Below are 13,745 nucleotides of genomic sequence, written 5' to 3' on the forward strand. Positions count from 1 at the left end.
GATGACAAAAGTAGTGTTCAATGAAGATGTAAAAGGGCTAGAGAGGAAAGACCAATGTGAAAAAGAAAGAGCTAGAGGGCCATTGCAGTCATTAAAATTTGAGGCCATGACAGCCCAACTCAGGATAGAGAGAAGGTAGAAGAATAGTTATGGCTCAGAAGGAAAAAGCAACAAAATGTTGTGGCAAACTGGCTCTTAAATATTTTTTAAAAAGAAAAAGAAACTGTCAACAGTTAAAGTCAGGGCAATGGGAGAAAGGTGATGTTACAAACAGAGACAGAGAAGTGGAGATAAGAAGACAGGGTTAGGAAGAAAAAGTAAGTTAAATTTTGACAAATTGGCATAGAAGTGACAGTTGAGAACAAAGTGAAAAAGTCCAATAGGCATTTGAGAAAAAAAATCAAGAACAACAGTTTTTCAACCTACATCTTTTTCGAGCTTTTTAAACAGCTTTTTAAAAATAGAAATGACCATTTCTAACTCCCAAATATTGTTTGTCTACTTAGCAGACACAAGATTTCATAAGAAACCCTGGCTGCAGCATTTAGTTTTCCAACCTTTAAAACACAAAAATGGGGCTGGCCGGTTAGCTCAGTTGGTTAGAGTGCAGCCTTCTAACACCAAGGTCAAGGGTTCAGATCCCCATACCTGCCAACCGCAAAAAAAAGCACAACACAAAATGTACAGGAGGAGCCTGTGAGAGTGGTGTTGAGTACACTAACACTCCACATTTGCTCATTATATGTCTCTTTCTCATACAGACTTCAGGATTATGGTTCCAAACACAATAAAGTAACTGAGTTCTGACTCCAATTTCAACAATAGCTGTACACGTAACTTACACTGAAAAAGTTATAAGTTGAAAAAGCATGCCACAGATGGTGGATTTTAGAGAAAAGATTTACCTTGATTTGATCAAGGGTCTCTGTCACAGATGCGGGAGGCTTGAAAAGTAACATTCATACCTTTCGTTCATACCTTACCAAAGTTATAATAATTTTATATTTATTTGTGTGGTCATCTAAGTAGCGTTGACCTTATCCTTTATAATACAGGGACTATGTCTCAGTTTGCAAATCATACCAATAAACAGCACATAGTAAGTGCTCAAATATTTGATGGAAGAATGAAATAGACTCTATCCCAGATCTTCTGAATCTGAATAACTAGGTATTAGACCCAGGCACATATACTGAAAAGAGGACTAGACTGAAAATAAAATAGTGAGCATCATCCAAATTAAGGTAGTAACTCCATGCAAGAGAACAAGAGTACTTGTTTACGTAAGTGAAACAAAATGGAAACATTTACAGCAATAATTACTGCTAAAAGGTACTGCAGCGGAAATAAATATTTTAAAAGGGCTGAGAACAAAGAATAACTGTTTGCTAAGATTCTAGTCATTTAAACCCACAGTAACATTTTAGTAATCAGCCAAGATTCTGGATCTATTAACTAGCTTATGAACAAAAGTACCCTATAATAGCAGATAAAAGTAAGACTTCATTGTATCTTGTATATCATTAATTCTCACAATAACCACCTCTCCATTTTACTGAGGAAATTAAATCATGGAGCCTCATTATGATTCTACCCACAAAGCAAGTAATTTATACAATTACTAAATTATGAAGTACTTTCTAAGTCAAACAAAACTTCCACTTATGACATTTTATAATGCTCCCAAGACAGAAATGATCAATTTAGCTGTAAGAAGCCATAACTTTCCAAACCAAAGATTTAGAGATTCCTGAAAGTCAGTCCTAAAGAATTTCTACACTTTTCCAAGATATCTTCCCCTTGTAATCTTTAAACAAATATGAAATATTAGAAATACTAGAAATATTTAGCACCAAGTCAGTCAAATCATTAGGACACTTTTACCTATAAGAAAAACTGTATTAGTAGTTTATATCACATACATACATTTTCGCATTAAAAAAAAAAAAAAAAAAAGAGGTCGTAAGTTCAGATTCCTAAACTGGGCAGTTGCCAAAAAAACAAAACAAAAAGAAAAAAGAAAATAAGAATCACACGTGGTTTTTGATTAACTTATTAACAGGACTCCCCCTGAAATATACAAATTCCCTTAGGAGCACCTTATAAAACTAGAAGATAGATGCAAGAAAACTAGAAAGTTAGCATTAATTTCCCTCCCAATTGTTTCTTAAATATAGTAAATAAATATTACTGTGTCCATTTCTTCCATAAAATATACTAGACATTATGATTAGATAATACTTAGTAATGATGAGGCTATTAACAATTCCTTTGTCCTAATTATTCCTAAAACATACAGATTCACCATATTCTAAGAAAAAATCAAAAGATCACTTAATATAGACTTACCCAGGTTTCCTTGCTCGACTGTCAGCACCACTTCATCCATCACCACTGCCCTAAAGTCCAGTTCCTCCTCACAACATTTGGTCTTCAATGCTCGTAATATCTCTTTTTGGGGATAGTCTTCCCTGATTCGACGATCTGTCAAAAACCACAACTTGGCAGCCACAGAGCTACACATCTTGATCTGCTTGTTGTTCCTTCTGGATTATTTCTTCTTGATATACACTCTATCTAGATGGAAGAGAAAAATACACATAGAAGGTAAATCAAGAAATCTACTTGATTTCTGGATCTCACACAAAAAAATTGTGCAATTGTAACTAATTATACAAACAAGAAACAAAAGGAAAAAAAACAAGTGAAGAGACATTATGTCTTTTTCCCCATTCAAATTAAAAATTTTATACCACTAGAAAGATAGAAACTGGAAATCTCTCCAGAAATAAGATTTCTCCATTTTCCCCTGGGGAAGCTGACACTGCAGCTTAATTACAGCAGGTCACTTAGCAGAAATATTCAATACCATTCCCTATATTATATACTGCCTAGAATATACCTTTTAATCTTATCACCTACTTTCCACTCTTTTATCCCCTCCCTCAAAATGCAATTCCCTGCTTAATATGAAATAGATAAGGTTCCAATCATCAACAATATATCACCCTCTTTCCCATCACTAAAAAACCCAATTAAGTATATTTTTTATCTGTGGTTTTATACTGTTTTCTTCTCATCTTGTTATAGGTACACAGAAAAAAAATAAGATAGTAGCACCTATATTACTAGATAACCATCAACACTAAAGTTGTTTACACAGTAAATTTAATCAAAATAAAATATTGGAGAAATGAGCAAAAAGGACTTTAAATAGTCAAAATAAAATGCCAGGTCCATTCACTAAATTTTGTTTCCTTCAGTTAGAGGACAGCATGCTCTCACTCGGTGTTTCTACTCTCTTTAAATAGAATTTTTTTAAAACAAATGCAGCTTGTTTACTAGAATGTAAAAAAGAGGACTTTTTTGCACAGATATAGAGTGCCACTTCTCTGAGTTTTATCATGAGCAAGACTACAGCTGAAAATTGGCTTTCTGAGAAGAAGCAAAAAAGTTACAAGTTTGAGAACAAGCAACAAAAGATATAAAAATTTTTCCACAAGCACACACACAAAAAATACCCCACAAAATTTCACATCTCATTGAAGTATTATTCCCAGATGACACAGCAAACCAAAAGCAGAAGGAAAGAGGCAAAGATTAGACGGAAGCTAAGGCTATCCAGACTGGCAGCTTCCTGAAGAGAGGCAGCTGGAACTGGTCCCTCACGTATCCTTAATGCACTCTCCCAGGTATCAGCCAGAAGGGCCTGCTCCACAGTGGTATATAGTGAGACCACTCCAGGGGAGAGACAACACAAGAACCATCAGCAGTGCACCTGCCCAGCCCCTTGGCCTGCCATGCCTGCCATACTCACCCACCTACCGTACTCCTAACCCACCTACCCCACAACCTACTGCCTTGAAGGCAAAATTAGTCACTGGTGTTAAATAAACAGGGTATCTGGACTAAATATGGTGATAATTTACATACTTGCTAGGAAGAAATTGTGCTAACTTAATATCAGATACTCTAGGATTAGCAGTTTTGGACATTTGATTAAAGATTTTTTTTAATAAAGAGAAATATGTTTATTCTTTCCAACAGCATACTATCCCCAATTGTGGCCAATTCGTTTTGTTTAGTTTTTGGCAGTGGGCCGGTATGCAATTCATAAATTATAATTTATATTATTTGTGCTATAGTCTGTGGTATTTAAATCTTATTATAAGATAAGCTCCAGACCTATTAAAATAAAAAAATATATATAAAATGCTATGGTTTTCCCTACAGCAAAATATTCTATACATCCTACAGGCTCTAAACTTATGCCCTTTTCCTAATTACTATTCCACTGGTGCTGTATCTCACAGTAACAACTGACCAGATTTTTCATCCACGATAATTTTACAGTGACCTCCAAAGACCAGTTTATTGTCAGGGAATGGAAAGGTTTCAACCTCTGCCTGTCTGACGAAACATTCGCATTTCCATAGGAGAAAGTGCAGCTAGCCTTCCTCTGTGCCCAGGTGGCGGAGCCTCCCCCAGAGCTACTGCTGCAGCAGCTGCTCGTCTTCTTCTGGCTGCTCCATCGGGATTCACATCTAAGACACCAGAAATGTCAGGTGAAGACTCACCAATTCCAAAGGCAGGAGACTCCATGCCTGCTTGCTCCTCCCCCCACTGGTGCTCCCAGCATCAGGCTGCCAATATTCTGGGTGGATACCTCCCCCACTGGCTGCAGTTGTGTCCTCCCCTTAATAAAATTTTAAAACATCTACTTTTCTAATTTTCTCATCCATTAACATAAAGGGAAAAAAAAAAAAAACACAAATGCTGACAAGAAGTCAAAAAGACAGCCATAACTCTACATAATATAGGAGCCCAAAAGTACACCAAATGACAGAACTACTAATGATTCAGAATCTTAAAGTTCAAATGATACTCACTATTTTAAAAGATAAGATAGAGTCCCACGTAAAATAAAATGATTAATTTTCTCCTAACAGTTAAAGAGGCTTGGTTAGCCAATAAGATATTTGTAAGAAAATATTCTCTAGCAGTGTAAGATAAATGCGACATTTGCAAATATCCACAAAACTCATTCCCATTCTGTTTCTTTGTTTTCCTGATACTCTGAGGAAAACAATGTATAAATATCAGATACCAAATATTTGCTACATTAGGGAAGAAAGGTAGCTTTTTTGAAATAAAGAGAAAGTCTACAAAGAGACCTTTTTTTTTTACTTTTAAATTTACTTCTATATGAGAGATACTTCTCCATGCAAACGTGTGCGTAGGCATACCAATATAAAAACATAATCTTCACCCTGGAATACTCCAGGCAATGCTAATTAAATGAGAAACAAGGTGCTTTGTTTATCCTCTGACACAGGAGAGAAACAGACATTTGTTTCACTGCTTAAGATTTTCTCGATTTTTTAAGATAGTACCACTTTAGTTATTTCCCCTTACTTTTAATTCCCATATCAGACCAATCCTAGGGATAATTTTTAAGGTAGAGAAATAAATTATTTCAAGTAAACATTCTGAGATTTAAAGCTTAGTAATTCTGTTTCTCATCAGGACCTATTTCCTTAATAAACAAAGGAAAAATTCAATGTTTAGAGTCAAAAACTGAAAACATATAATGAATACTTAGTATTTCCAAAAGGATATATCAATCTAGTCCCTACAGAAGGACAATGAGATAGTAAAAGATTTACATCATATCATAAAATAAGAGAAAAAGTTAAAATGACAGATCAAGGATACCTTTTCTCTCCCCCTTATTTTACTTGTAAGGTCCCTTCCCCAAGGGTAATTATCCTAGTAGAGAAAAAGCAAAACCACAATCTACCATCTGCAGGTATTAAGGTACCTCTTACTATAAGGAAAATCTTTTATTCCACATAAGACCAAAGCATATGAACTCAGAATCCAACATCTGACACTTGGAATGCTTTATATAAAGGCCTCCAAACTAATCTTCTACCCTCTCTCACTTCCAGTTTACTGAACACACTACATTCTCTCATGCTTCCTGTTGCTTGGAATATATACTCCAGATCTACTTAATAAACTCTGGGCTCACATGTTAACATACCTGTTAAGTTTTCCCTGGCTCTTAAAGTCATCCTTCTTCCATGAGTCTACATCATATTATACATACATATAAGAGTATTCTAGCCATTATCACACTATAATTCAGGTTGTTACTAGGGACCTGAGACATTGCAGGAGCAATGAACATTTGTTCTTATTATCTTTATTACTCAAGATTGAAAAATTAGCAGTCCTATTTCCCCACTAAAATTAAATCTTACTGCAAACAATAATTTTGTCTTCCCCACAATCTAGGACTTCTAAGATATCAAATACCATATAACAAAGGAATGGTGTTTGAAAATGCTGAACGATTGGGCCGGCCCGTGGCTCACTCGGGAGAGCGTGGTGCTGATAACACCAAGGCTGCGGGTTCAGATCCCATATAGGGATGGCCGGTTGGCTCACTGGGTGAGCATGGTGCTGACAACACCAAGTCAAGGGTTAAGATCCCCTTACTGGTCATCTTTTTTAAAAAAAAAAAAAGAAAAAAGAAAATGCTGAACGATTGAAGGCCTTATCAAAGTTCAGATACTGGGCTAACTACTGAGCACTTTTACAAAGGCTATATAAATTCAACCTCAAGTTTTATAATAGCCACTTTACAGATTAAGAAAACTGAGGTTAAAAGAATTAAGAGATTTATTCCCCCTGCCAAAAATTTAAATGATATTAAGTAACACAAACTGGAGTTCAAGAGTTTCTGATTCTAAGTCCCAAGAGTCTCCTTCCAAATAATGCTATGTGCCTATTAATTGACTTAATAATAAAAACTTTTACCTTTTAACATGAACTTTGTGACACTTCATGTTTTAGCCAAAATTCTGTTTATCAAAGTTTTTTTTCCCCACAATGAGTCTTAATGTCTCCAATTCCTTTCAATCCACAAAATAAAACACAATTTGGATCCTCAATAAAAGATAGCAAACAGAATCTAACAACACACTTAAAACATCATTCACCATGATCAAGTGGGATTCATCCCTAAGATACAAGGATGGTTCAACATATGCAAATCAACAAACATGATACATCACATCAACAGAATGAAGGGGAAAAAAATCATTTCAGTAGACAGAGAAAAGCATTTGATAAAATCCAACACCCCTACATAATAAATGCACTCAACAAATTAGGTATATTAGGAATGTACCTCAACATAATAAAGGCCATATACGACAAACCCACAGCTAATATCATATCGAATGGACAAAAATTGGAGGCTTTTCCTTTAAAATCTAGAACAAGACAAAGGTGCCCACTTTCTCCACTCTTATTCAACATAGTAGTAGAAATTCTAGCCTGTGCAATAAGTTAAGAAAAAGCAGTACAGGGCATTCAAAATGGAAAGAAGGAAGTCAAACTATCTCTATTTGCAGATTATATGATCACATACATAAAAAATCCTAAAGACTCGAACAGAATACTACTAGAACTAAAAAATGAATTCAGTAAAGTGGCAGGACACAAAATCAACACAAAAAAATCAATAGCCTTTCTATACACTAACAATTAAAAAGCCAAAGAAGAAATCAAGAAAATAATCCCATTCACAATAGCTACCAAAAAAATAAAATACCTTGGAGAAGTGGCTTGAGTTGGTTAGCTCAGATGGTTAGAGCATGGTGTTGATAACAGCAAAGTCTAGGGTTCAATCCCTGTACTAGCCAGCTGCCACAAAAAATAAACAAGTAAACAAAAATAAAACATGTTTAAAAAAGAGAGAGAGGAAGAAAAAATACCTAGGAGTAATTTAACAAAGGAGGTGAAAGACCTCTACATGAAAACCATAAAACATTGGTGAAAAAAAACTGAAGAGGACATAAACAAATGGAAAGATATTCCATGTTTATGGATCAGAAGAATTAGCATCAAACATCCATATTACCCAAAGCAATCTACACATTCAACACAATCCCTACCAAAATACCAATGTTCTCCACAGAAATAGAAAAACCACTTGAAAATTTATATGGAGCCCCAAAAGATACCATGTAGTAAAAACATTCTTGAACAAAAGGAACAAAGTTGGAGGCATCACACTTCCTGGCTTCAAAATATATTATAAAGCAATAGTAACCAAAACAGTATGGTACTGGCATAAAAAGAGACAAATTGACCAATGGAATATAATAGACAGCTCCCAACTAAACCCATGCACTTACAGCCAATTGATTTGACAAAGGTGCCAAAAATGTACAATGGGGAAAGGACAGTCTCTTCAACAAATGGTGCTAAGAAAACTGGATATCCACAGGCAGCAAGGGACACTATCAACAAAGTGAAGAAGACAACCTACAAAATGGGAGAATGTGTTCACACACTACACATCAGACAAGGGGCTAATACGCAGAATATATAAGGAACTCACACAACTCAACAGCAAAAAACCAAACAAACAAAAAAAAACCCACTTTAGAAATAGGTAAAGAACCTGAACAGACATTTCTCAAAAGATGACATACAAATGGCCAACAAGGTCATGAAAAAATGCTCAAAATTACTAATCATCAGGGAAATGCAAATTAAAACCACAATGAGATATCACCTCACCCCAGTTAGAATGGCTATTATCAACAAGACAGAAAATAACAAATGCTGACAGAGGATGCAGAGAAAAGGGAACTCTTGTACATTGTTGGTGGGAATGTAAACTCATATAGCCATTGTAGAAAACACTATGGAGTTTCCTCAGAGAACCAAAAGGTGATCTACCTTATGACCAAGCTATCCCACTACTGGCTAAATACCCAAAAGAAATGAAATCTATATATCAAAAAGATACGTGCACTCCCATGTTCATCGCAATACTATTCACAGTACCAATGAGATGGAATCAACCTAAATGCCCATCAACAGATGAATGGATAAAAAAACTATTATATATATACACAATGGAATGCTATTCAGCTATAAAAAGAAATGATATCCTATCATTTGCAGCAACATGGATGGAACTGGAAACCATCATGTTAACTGAAGTCAGGCACAGAAAGACAAATATCGCTTGTAATACTCACATGTGGAATCAAAAAGAAACAGTGATTCTCACAGAAGTAGAGAGTAGAATAATGGTTACCATAGGTGGGGGGGTGCACAGGGGAGAGGAGAAATGGTGGGCTAATAGATACAAACAAAACTGTGCTATCTACCCTAAGTGAATCATTGTGCAATATATGCATGTATTGAAACAACACACTGTACCCCAGAAATACATAAAAGTAAAAGTTAAAATAAAAAAATAAACACAATTTGGGATCTATATAAATTTTACCCTGTTTCTTTTACCCAAAAGTCTATATCAAAAGTGGATCTGAGGGGCTGGCCATTAGCTCACTTGATCAGAACATGGTGCCGATAACATCAACGTTGAGGGTTCAGATCCCCATACTGGCCAGCCACCCACCCCCACTCCACCACCACCCCCAAAATGGTGGATCTGAATTACAGTTAGAAATCAGACTGAAGGGCCGAGCCTGTGGCGCACTCGGTAGAGTGCGGCGCTGGGAGCGCCGCGACGCTCCCGCCGCGGGTTCGGATCCTATATGGGAGTGACCGGTGCACTCACTGGCTGAGTGCCTGTCACGAAAAAAAAAAAAAACCAACACCAACAACAACAACAACAAAAAAAAAAAAAAAAAAAAAAAAGAAATCAGACTGAAAAGGAATAAGTGGTAGAGGGACAAAAGCATTAACGAAGGATAAGAGAAAGCCACAGATAAGAGAAGGATAAGAGAACCACACCTCTTGGGGGGAAGAGGGAGGATGAACTTCTTTGTAACTCTTACGAAAGGTACAGAAAATGAATAAATAATAAGATGGAAATCTCAGAAAAGAGTCTCAAACAACCAAAGAATAGAGTGTTAGCCCAGTTATCCCATCACCCACTAATAATGTTCATCAGTAAATGATCACAAAAGAAAGTCCCTTTGAAACTCAGGTAATTCCTATACAATCTCCCTGTCACTTAATCTCTCTCCATTTAGGTGTTCTAAGTTTATAAAATGCCATTTTCCTTACCACATTAATTTGAAGGCAGACTGGAATGCTGTGAAAGTAGGAGCAGGAAGCTAGATACTAATCAAAGATGACTTCCGCAGTGATAGAAATGTAAGAGGCGCCAAAGGGACTCCTGTCTGGTGGACATGGCTGCTTCCCACTTACCTCCGGCGATGCTAATGCTAAAGCAGTTCATGAGAAAGCAACAAGTTCTCCTCTATAGGATTTTGCAAGCAATTCAGCAAGTTCAAATAATTCTGATCACAGACACGTAAAGACTGGGCAAAGGAAGAATTCAAAAGAAACAAAGTGCCACTGAAGAGGAGACAATATGGATGATGATTACTCAAGGCAATATGCAGCTCAAAGAGTTAGAAAAAAACACTCACTTTAGCAAAATCTTAACTAGAGCATTATTCTGAAGGATTTTCAGTCTCCATGTGTTTTGTTGTTTAGGCTTAACAATGGGCAGACAAAGCCTTGTCAAAGTATTTGTATGTGCAGTACTCAGGCAGAATATCAGAAGATGGAGCATGGTTTGTCAGAGAGAGCAAAGACAAGAACATCAAGACAATTGCCTTAGCACTGAAAAACATACCCTGAGTTTTGAAAATGTTTCTGAATGTGTCACAGTTTTTGTAAGAAGCAAAAACCACTCTAATAAATGGCCAGTTAGCATATGAGAAGATGCTTAACACAATTAATCATTAGGGAAATGGAAATCAAAACCACAATAAGATATCATTTCACATCAACTAGAATGACTATAATTAAAAAGGGAAATAATAACAAATGTTGGTGAAGATGTGGAGAAACTGGAACCCTCACACTGCTGGTGGGAATGTAAAATGATGCAGCTATTTTGGAAAACATAAGCAGTTCCTTGAAAGGTTAAACAAAGAGTTACCATATGATTTAGCAATTCTACTCCTAGGTCTATAACCAAGAGAAATGAAAAGATTTCTATAAAAAAAAACTTGTAGATAAATGTTCACTGCAGTATTAAATGTTCATAGCAGTCTATAAAAAACTTGTAGATAAATGTTCATAGCAGTATTGTGTGCATAATAGACAAAAAGTGGAAACAATACAGATGCCTATCAGCTGATAAATGGATAAATAACATGTGGCATATTTATACAATAAAATGTTATTTGGCAATAAAAAGGAATGAAGGACTGATACATGTTGCTCATGGATAAACCTTGAAAACATTCTTAAGCGAAAGAAGCCAGTCACACACAAAAAAATCACATATTGTATGATTCCATTTATATGAAATATCCAGAATATAGTAGTTAGTAGTTGCCTAGGGCTTTGGGTAGAATAGAGAGTAACTACTAATGGAGATGGCATTTCTTTTCAGGGTGATGAAAATATCCTAAAGTTTGATTGTGGTACTGGTTGCACAACTCTGTGAATCTACTCAAATCTATTGAATTAGATGAGGGTACTTTAAAAAGTTGGTGGAAAAACAGAGTTAAAAGATAATACAAACCTTTCCGTGAACATTTTGAAATATCCTCATACATTTTAAATGTACGTATATGAGTTGTATCTCAATTAAACTCTTTAAAAAAACAGTAGGAAGGCCGGCCTGTGGCTCACTTGGGAGAATATGGTGCTGATAATACCAAGGCCATGGATTCGGATCCCTATATAGGGATGGCCGGTTAGCTCACTTCAGAGAGCATGGTGCTGACAACACCAAGTCAAGGGTTAAGATCCCATTTCCGGTCATCTTTTTAAACATAAAAAAATTTTTAAAAAACCAGTATGAGATGTAGGACTGGAGGTATACTGACGCCAGGAGATACCCTGGAACTTTCTTGAAAAATCCTTTTTCATTACCCCTCAGGGTTGTTGAGGTGTGTTCTTCAGGTGTGTCATGGTTTAAAAGAGGACTCTCCAAAAAGATCATCATTGGGAATCTGGATCTTTGTTGGAAAGAGAAGAGAAACAGAAGCTTAATGAACACATTGAAGCACTTACCAAAAAGGAGAGAGAAGACTTTAGGCAAATTCTGGATGAAACTTCTGTGATTGTCTTAACATCCACATGGAAAAAAGTAAAAAAAAAATCATTAAGGAAGATCCTCGGTGTATTAGGTTTTCCTCCAGTGACAGGAAAAAGAGAAATTTGAAGAACGCATCAGAGACAAATACATGGAAACCAAAGTTGACTCCAGGACACTTTTGAAAGAGATCAACTTTATAACATACAATTAATTGAGTGAAAGATGTGAAAGTGTGTGGAAGGTGCTGGGATTGCCAGTTCTGCAAACTGAAGTCCTCTGTTCATCAACAGAACAGAGCTAGAAAGCTAATCCAAAAAGCTGACCAGCACCTTAAAGATGGAGACAAAATTTTGCAGGATGATAAATGGTATCTAGTACTGGACTATCTCAGAAAAGAGGCATAAATCAATTGGTGGTGGCATATTTTGATGACCTGGATTGCCAGGGTCCACCCCCACACCTCCATAGCCTTAGAACTCATAAGACAAAATAATTCTGAATACTCTTCCGCAGGGGTAATCTAATTCAGAATGCTTGCATGAGCCAATTTTCAGGTTTTTATATGATGCACATTAGCCAACCCATGCAAGATCATCTGACAAATAGGAGAAGCATTTGTGAACAGTTTCTAAAAAAAAAAAAAAAAAAAAAAAAATACTTTGGAAGTATCTTCTTTGTGTGGCATGTTTGACATACATAATCAAATATAGGCTATCCCTAGTAAATCTAAAACCTTAAAACTAAAAAAAATCATTTATGAGGTGTAGAAGTTGGTGATTTGGGTAATGTTCTTCCTAACAATGGTGTACATGGAAGACTTTTAAACAGCATTTGTGGTTTGAATTTGCAAGATGCAAATATCATATACTCCAAGAAAAACTAAGGAGGTATTTTTGTTTTGATTTTGTTTTTTAAAGCAGGTAAAACACTGAAAATTGAATTCTTATCTTTTTTTTTTTTTTTAAAAGATGACCGGTAAGGGGATCTTAATCCTTGACTTGGTGTTGTGAGCACCACGCTCAGCCAGTGAGCGAACCGGCCATCCGTATATGGGATCTGAACCCGGGGCCTTGGTGTTATCAGCACCGCACTCTCCTGAGTGAGCCACGGGCCGGCCCTGAATTCTTATCTTTGAGGGGCTAAGATTACTGCTTTTACTTTCATCTCAAAAGAACAGTTTCATTTGTTCACTTACATGCTTTGATTACCCCCTCTGAATTACAGGCCAAGCCTTGTTGTTTAGACTGAGAAGATTATGCAGCAATTTCTTCTCAGGTATGGAACCACAGTCATTAAGATGTTGGCCAGAACAGAACTGCTAGTGAAACATTTTATTCATCATGAAGTTATCTTTATCAGTATTCTGGATTAGACAACAATTTACCTTTCTGGGTGTTCCCTGTAAGCTATATACTCCTATATATGAACGTTAAACTTTTGTTCATAAAATTTAATTTTAAAATGTTTGAATGTACGGTTTATGTATTTGAACTATAATAAAAACCTTTTATATTAAAAAAAGAAAAGAAATGTAACACGAGTCAAGTAGACCTCAAAAATGGAGCAAACATACAATTTCCCAAAGTTTTCATGTTAAATATACTCACACTCTCTCCTTCTTATAGCTTTTTTCACTTATGATACTCTTAGAAAAATACAAGATAGAAACATGGTTTTATTTTTA

General features: G+C 35.9%; 1 protein-coding gene and 1 pseudogene across 13 annotated transcripts in view; one reads left to right on the forward strand and one right to left on the reverse strand.

Annotated features, from left to right (window-relative positions):
- RIMKLB (ribosomal modification protein rimK like family member B) overlaps positions 1–13,745 on the reverse strand; it is a 74,349-nt gene that overhangs the window by 53,434 nt on the left and 7,170 nt on the right. For 7 of the 13 annotated variants that reach the window (XR_010025014.1, XR_010025012.1, XR_010025013.1 and 4 more), the window contains exon 2: positions 2,350–2,577. Coding sequence is in view for 10 of the 13 variants with exons in the window: in XM_063115591.1 (XP_062971661.1) it covers positions 2,350–2,524 (175 nt within the window). In the remaining 3 variants the exon portion in view is untranslated. Of the gene's footprint in view, positions 1–2,349; positions 2,578–4,324; positions 4,347–4,400; positions 4,527–12,036; positions 12,091–13,745 lie in introns of those variants that run through there. The other 6 variants (XM_063115584.1, XM_063115588.1, XM_063115586.1 and 3 more) reach the window with 6 other exon arrangements.
- Positions 10,191–10,466, forward strand: LOC134391851 (LYR motif-containing protein 2-like; annotated as a pseudogene).

The sequence above is a fragment of the Cynocephalus volans genome, chromosome 12 (assembly GCF_027409185.1).
Source record: "Cynocephalus volans isolate mCynVol1 chromosome 12, mCynVol1.pri, whole genome shotgun sequence".
Lineage (NCBI taxonomy): Eukaryota > Metazoa > Chordata > Mammalia > Dermoptera > Cynocephalidae > Cynocephalus > Cynocephalus volans.